A 7,087-nucleotide genomic window follows, 5' to 3' on the forward strand; every position below is an offset into this window, starting at 1 on the left:
ATATAGGGCAGGATGGGGAGGGGTATACAGTGTGTAGGCACAGGGGTGCAGGGCTCGGTTAATGGGGCTGAGGGGTGGGATGGGGTGGGGTGGGTAGGGCCGGGTGTGCGCAGCACCCCAAATAACGCACAGAGCCTCCCGGCTCCCAGGGCACCCCATGTCCCTCACCTCCACGGAGCAGATGCAGTGGGGACAGCGGAGGACGTGTGGCCAGCTGTGACTGTGGCACCCACACGGGCAGCGCTCTCTCGCTGTGCTGCAGAGCCCCTGCTTCAGCCTGTCCTCCCAGGCCACCTAGCTGGAGGAGACACGTGAGGAGACTGTGTCCCCCACAGACCCCTGGGGTCACCCTGCCACAGAGCAGCCCCTGCTCCCCTGTCACCCCACCTAGCTGGAGGAGACCAGTTGACCAAGCTGAGCAGGACCAAGCTGACAAGAGACAAGAGGAAAAGGACGGTGGTGGAGCTGGGGACCAGCAGCACGATGCGCAGAGCCAGCCAGCCACTCCTGCAGGCGGGGTACAGGGAAGACGGGGCCAGGGTCAGGCCCTGGGGCTGCCGCGGGAGAGGCTGAGAGCGAGCAGAGAGCCTTGGGGTGCTCAGCCCCAGGGGCTGCTGGAATTGGACTGGTGTTGGGGAAGAGGACGCAGATCCAGGCCGTTTGAGCTGATGCCTGGCTCTAACATCTCCAGGAGACCGGTGTCTCAGTCTCTGCTGCCCCACGTCCCCAGGATGGGGCTTGGCCCGTGGCTATGAGGTAACTTACAGGAAGGAGAACAGCGAGCTCAGGTAGATGAGGGTGCTGAAATGATGGGGGATGAGCAGCTCCGTGGTGGACTGGGCAGCTGCAGGGCCCGGGCCTCACAGGATGGACAGCATTCTGCTCCCATGGCAGCCACAGCACAACAAATCCCACCATTCCGTTCCCTTGGCAACCACAGCATCCCCATCCTCCCCGCCCCCCCTTCCATTCCCATGGCAACTGCAGCATTCCCCCCCATATCTCATTCCCATGGCAACTGCAGCATCCTGCTCCCACAGCAGGGTGCTGGAGACCCTTTCATAGAATCATAGAATCATTATGGTTGGAAAAGACCTTTAAGATCATCAAGTCCAACCGTTATCTAACTCTACTGGGCCCACTTCTAAACCGTGTCCCTGAGCACCATATCTATATGGCTTTTAAATACATCCAAGGATGGCGATTCAACCACTTCCCTGGGCAGCCTGTTCAGTCTTTGATAACCTTTCAGTGTAGAAGTTTTTCCTAATTACTAACCTAAACCTCCCCTGGTGCAAATTGATGCCATTTCCTCTTGTCCTATTGGTTGTAACTTTTGAGAAGAGACTAATACCCACCTCTCTACAACCTCCTTTCAGGTAGTTGTGGAGAGCAATAAGGTCTCTTATTGGCACCTCCCCGGTTAGCCAGGACTGCTGATAAATTATGAAGAGTGGTCTGGTGAGCACATCCGCTGACTCCTTCAGCACTCCTGGGTCTAACCCATCCGGCCCCATAGACTCGTGTGTGTCTCGGTGGTTCAGCAGGTCACTGACCGTTTCCTCTTGGATGATGGGGGTCTCATTCTGGTCCCCATTCCTGTCTTCCAGCTCAAGGGGCTGGGTACCCAACAAACAATGAGTCCTGCTATTAAAGACTGAGGCAAAGAAGGCGTTTAGTACCTCAGCCTTTTCCTTGTCCTTAATCACTGTGTTTCCCCCTGCAGCCAATAAAGGAGGAAGATTCTCCCTAGTCCTCCTTTTGATGTTAATATATTTATAGAAGCATTTTTTATTGTCTTTTACAGCAATAGCCAGATTGAGTTTTGGGGTGTCGGTGCCACTCTGGCTTCAGCAGGAGCCCACTGCCAGAGGGGCAAAAGGTGGGGGCTTGAAGGTCCCTGGGGACCCAGTACAAACCAACACTCACTTTCCTTGGGGTACTGGGAGGACACTAGGAGTGGTGGGCACCCCTGGGACCCATGAGGATGCTGGGATCCACCTAGGGCAAGAATACACTGCTTCCCACGCCTAATGCCCCACCTCCCCATTTGGTGTGCCCCCTCCATCCCTCTGTCCCCCTCCCCGGCGCTGAGCCGGGGTGCTGAGCCTTGGGCCAGCCCTGCCCTCTAGTGTCGTGGGAGCCGCTCTCAGCCGGGCTCAGCCCTGGGCTGCCGGGAGCTGAGCCCTCACAAACTCCTCACACGGCCCGCAGAGCCACCCGGGGTCTGGCAGGCTTCCCACGGCCCCCGCAGCATCACCTCCCACCCGGCCACCGCTGCTGGGGGTGGGACGGGACACGAGGACAAGTCCTGGACCCTGCATGGCACCATGGGGACCCCTGGCACCACAAGCCCACCCCCGGGCTGCCCGAGGGGGTGGCGTGGGCAGTGTCACCCCAGTGCAGGTGTCCTGCTCCCCAAGCCTTGGGGACGCGCAGGCGCATGGGCATGGGTGATAACCACCATTCCCAGCACCCCGGGTCAATAACCGGGCGGCCGAGGCGGCGTGGGGGCACGCCAATGGGCGCCCGCAGCGGCGGGAGAGGGAGGAGAACGCTGGAGGCTGCTGGTTAAACTGGAACAAGGCGCGGCGGCCTCCCCGCGGTCCCTGCCCTGGGGACTCTGACCCCGCGGGCCGGCGAGGGGAGCCGAGGCAGGCGGTGCCGAGCAGCCCCACAGCCACTGGGACAGAGCCGGGCAGGAGCAGAGCAGGATGGACCCCACCATGGAGCTGGCAGAAGACCCCAGGTGGGTGCTGGGGACCCCGTGCTGCTTTGCGGCAGGGCGATTCCAACTTTTTTGAGCAGGATTTGGGGTTATTCCATCTGTAAAGGATGAGCCGGCCAGGGGACATCAGGGAGCCTGCAGGGCTGGGTGTCCCCGTGTCCCTGCTGGCCCCATGCAGCGCTCCCCTTCTTCTCTGCAGGTTCCCCCGCCCGTTGGTGGAGATGCTGATCAGGAACTTCAGCGTGCCGGCAGCCTGCTTCTCCCTGCCACCCACCTCCCGGCAGCTGCTGCAGCGTAGGTGGGGGGACTGGGTGGGGGGACCCTCATCTTGCCACTGGTGGGAGCAGGACAGGGATGAAGGACGGGGGGGTGGCAGTGGCAGGTACAGGCAGGGACCAGCCCCGAGGAAGGGGAAGGCAGCGGGGTGCTGCCGGGGTCTCAGCCTCCCACCCCAAGGATGTGGCAAGGGGCTTCCCAAACCTGTGGAGTGGTGGGTCGGGTGGTGGCTCCCTGCCATGGTGGCCCCAGGGGGGACAGGACAGGATGGAGCCAGCTTCTCACCCCTCCATGGTAGAGCTGGACGTGGCCCAACTCATCATCATGGGCCTCGCCACCATCATGACACTACTGTCGGTCGCGATCTTTGTGGAAGAGGCTTTCTATCTCACCCGCAAGATCCGCTGCCCCATCAAGATGAAAACCCTCCGCTGGAGCAGCTCGGCCCCTACGGTGAGCCAGGGTGTGGGGGTGGGGCATCACCTCAGGGGGGCAGGGTTGCCCAAGGGGTGCCAGCCCGCAGAAGGTGGGGAGCAGCAGTGTGCCAAGCTCACGTCTCCCTCAGGTTGTGTCCGTGGTCAGCTGCTTTGGGCTGTGGTTCCCGCGCTCCATGATGGTGGTGGAGATGGCTACCACAGCGTGAGTATCGCCCACCCCGGGTCAGGGGCACTGGGGAGCCCACGGGGCCTGACCTGCCTTCCTCCTCCTCCACCTGCCCAGGTACTTCTCCATCTGCTTCTGCCTCCTGATGCTGGTCATGGTGGAGGGCTTCGGGGGGAAGGAGGCGGTGGTCAGCACCCTGAAGGATGTGCCCATGGTGGTCAGCACCGGCCCCTGCTGCTGCTGCTGTCCCTGCCTGCCCCGAATCACCATGAGCAAGTGAGGAAGACCTGGAGTAACCCCTACCCCCGAGGAGGGCTTTCATCCCCTGCTTCTGCTGGGGTAGAAATCCCTGGGCAGGGGCTTGGGGACCTCAGGGTGCTACTGGTCTCTCTCACTGTTCCAGGAGAAAGCTTCAACTGATGATGCTGGGGACTTTCCAGTACGCATTCTGCAGGGTGTTCGCTGTCTTCCTGGGGCTGGTCCTGTTCACTGATGGGAACTACAACCCTGCTGACGTGAGTGCCAGGGCACGGGCACAGGCACGGGCAGGACGACATCCCGGACGGGGAGCCTCCACCCGCCCTCACTTTGCCCAGCAGTTTTATCAGCCCAGGTGTGTTTTCTCTGTGTCCCCCCACCAGATCTCGGCAGAGAGCGTGGCCCTCTGGATCAACACGCTGGTTGGTGTCTCTACCCTCTTTGGCCTGTGGGCCCTGGGCATCCTCTTCCGACAGGCCCGTCTGCACCTGACCGAGCAGAACATCAAGGCCAAGTTCACCTGCTTCCAGGTGAGCCCCTGTCCTGCCCAGCTCCTGCCTGGGTGAGGGGCTCCTCCTGCATGAATGGGGAGGAGATGGTGGGGCAGGAGCTGCTGCAGGCGAGAGCCAGGTCTGGCTGCAGGACAGCAGGGAAGGCAGAGGGCAGGAGCCTGGCAGCAGCACGACAACCACCACCTTGGGTGTTGGTGGTTGCAGGTCCTCCTCCTCCTGACGGCACTGCAGCCCGCCATCTTCAGCATCCTGGCCAACAGTGGCAGCATTGCCTGCTCGCCGCCCTTCTCCTCCAAGGCCAGGTCACAACGTAAGCTGGGGATGGGGAAGTAGCATCACCTGCTCCCAGCTGAGCCCCTCCATTGCACAGCGGGGCATGGGGAACGGGCACGGCTGATGAAGGCAGCTTCAAATGACTCTTCTCCTCTTCCAGAGATGAACATGCAGCTGTTGATCCCCCAAACCTTCATCTTGGCAGTGGTGACCCGCATGTACTACCGCAAGCAGGATGACAAGCCAGGCTACCAGCCCGTCAGCTTTCCATCCACAGGCACTGAGGTCAAGGCATGAGCAGGAGGGAGCAAAGCAGGTGCTGAGGGGCAGAGCAATGCTGGGGGGCTGGTTTGCCCTGTGCAACCATCTCCTCCTCCTCTGGCCCTGGGGAGCTGCCAGCAGCAGAGGAGGCAGAGGGGAAAAGGGCACCTTGGCGTGGGGTGAAAGGGTCTGAAACCCAAAGGCCACAAGCCAAAGAGATCCATGAAGCTGCCTCCAGCATGGGGGACTCTTGTCTGTCACTGAATAAAGATAAATTTTTACCTGAGTCTTGCGTTGGTGATTGAGCTTGGAACACCTCCTGCCCAGGCTGGGTGGGAGATGACTCTACACAAGGGAAGGAAGACGGAGCCCAGACCAGCACAGCCACGGCATGGGGCTGCCATGGGGTGCTTAACACCCAGCCGTGACACTGACCTCTGGGCGCTGCTGGCTGGGGTCTGACGACCAAGGCAACACCAGGGCAGCGGTGTTTTCTCCTGAGACCTCTGGGCAGGTCTGGAGGGCATGTCCTCCACAGCAGTGTCTGCTCCTGAGAAAACAATGGGAGCATCCACACCTGCCAGCCTGGGGCCAAGCAGAGGAAGGAGGCTTGAAGCACCTTCATAACACAGGCAATTAGTCAATGCTGCCTTAACCAGCCTGGCCCAGGATCGGCTCTGGTAGCAATATCTGCTCTGCACCTATAACATAGGTGGAGACAGACATCATGAGCAATGATGACTTGAAGAAACCTCTGGGTTATCTTCTCCCCTCCGACTGAAGCATCTTCTCACTCAAACCACTGCTAAGACGGCAGGTGAGGAGACCACAACGGGAGCTGACTGTGCTAGGATGGCAGAAGGGATATGGCACAAGGGATATGGCACACACTGAGTAAAACGACTTTGCATTTATTTGGCTAAACATTAAAAGCCAAAAACCCAACTCCAGAACAAGCCAGTACAACACACTGGTGTGCACACAGGCCCACACAGAGAAACCAGCAGAGCGAACACTGACCAGGAAGGGCCAGCTCGAAGCAGTGGCTGCTGTGGGGCTCGAGGTGACAGCAGGACTGGGCGATGCAGCATGGCTGGAGATGGGCAGCAGACGCCAGACCACCAGGGCTAAGACCAGAGCCTGCTGCCAGGCACTGCTGAAGCTTCCCCTGACCTGTGCCCTCCTGCCCTCCCAATGTAATACCTCTGGCCAGTGCGAGACATTGGGGAAGTGAAGAGTCAGAAAGCCAAAGCTCCTGACTTTTATTTATTTGATTCATTTTGAGGGAAAAAACAAGTTTTCTGTCCCATGAGGAGGAAGGAAAAAAAGTGACTCTGAGCTTTTTGTGGGTGGCTGTATTCAAAGTGAAACTGCTCAGCCGGAAGACGAACTGGTGATTAGTTATGAGATTGCCAAATTTAACAAACTGCGGGCAACAGCGCATGGCCATTACCACCACGGCTTTCTACGCCCCAGCAGAAGCGCTGGTTCCCAGCAATCTCATGGGTTTGCCAAGAAGCAACACACAGGCAAGCAGCAAAATATGGGACTCATTTCCTGCCATCAGACAGCCAGACCCAGCTCCTTCTCTGTGGGCAGGTAGGAAACCCACACCTTTACACCAGCAAAAAGCCCTCTCTGGAGGCAGGGGGCAAGACGCAGGGTCCGTCCCACCAAAGTCACCACTACTGCCAAGTGTATTCACTGCTCCAGCACCCGCCTCCAGTCTCAAGAACTGGACCCCACAGTAAAGTCCCAACCCTCTATAAAATGCACAAAATCATGTCAGTGCGGGCGTGTGCCATAATTTCCTCAAGAGATTAAAAATCTTTGCCTGCAACCTTAACTAGCATGCCGTTAAAAGTGCCACGCTTTTCATGCCTTGCTTCTACCAGCATCTTTGGCACTTTTCAGCTTTGCCCTGCTGCTGCTGTTCCCTGCCACGAGAAAATCCTCTCCAGGGGCTGGTTGCCGGTGCCAGCAGCCCCACACCCCAGATCGACAGAGGAACTGAGGTAGGACTCTCTTGCAGGAGTTGACACCTCTGGATTTAGCAGCAGCAAACTCCCTATGTTCTTCAATGCATGCTAGCAAAGTTTTATTTTTCCACTCTACCTCTTGCTTCATGCTTAATTCAATCACGTATCTTCCGGATGCTTGTTTTGAAGAGTGTGGG

General features: G+C 58.9%; 1 protein-coding gene across 1 annotated transcript; it reads left to right on the top strand.

Moving 5' to 3' along the window:
- Positions 1–2,699: 2,699 nt before the first annotated feature.
- On the top strand, positions 2,700–5,191 carry SLC51A (solute carrier family 51 member A). Its single transcript, XM_082487370.1, has 9 exons — positions 2,700–2,749; positions 2,928–3,022; positions 3,303–3,457; positions 3,570–3,643; positions 3,725–3,883; positions 4,011–4,122; positions 4,249–4,395; positions 4,582–4,687; positions 4,811–5,191. The coding sequence occupies exons 1-9, from the start codon at positions 2,715–2,717 to the stop codon at positions 4,945–4,947; spliced, it is 1,020 nt and encodes a 339-aa protein (XP_082343496.1). The 5' UTR covers positions 2,700–2,714; the 3' UTR covers positions 4,948–5,191.
- Positions 5,192–7,087: the final 1,896 nt, after the last annotated feature.

Source organism: Vanellus vanellus, assembly GCF_965231255.1.
Source record: "Vanellus vanellus genome assembly, chromosome: 8".
Classification (NCBI taxonomy): domain Eukaryota; kingdom Metazoa; phylum Chordata; class Aves; order Charadriiformes; family Charadriidae; genus Vanellus; species Vanellus vanellus.

What these genes read in the sequence shown, in the direction of transcription:
- SLC51A (XM_082487370.1), top strand. Translation starts at nt 2,715, where the DNA reads ATGGACCCCACCATGGAGCTGGCAGAAGACCCCAG. An exon ending in GTGGAGATGGCTACCACAGC is followed by an intron (nt 3,644 to 3,724) that starts GTGAGTATCGCC and finishes CCACCTGCCCAG; the next exon opens with GTACTTCTCCATCTGCTTCT. An exon ending in CTCCAAGGCCAGGTCACAAC is followed by an intron (nt 4,688 to 4,810) that starts GTAAGCTGGGGA and finishes CTCCTCTTCCAG; the next exon opens with AGATGAACATGCAGCTGTTG.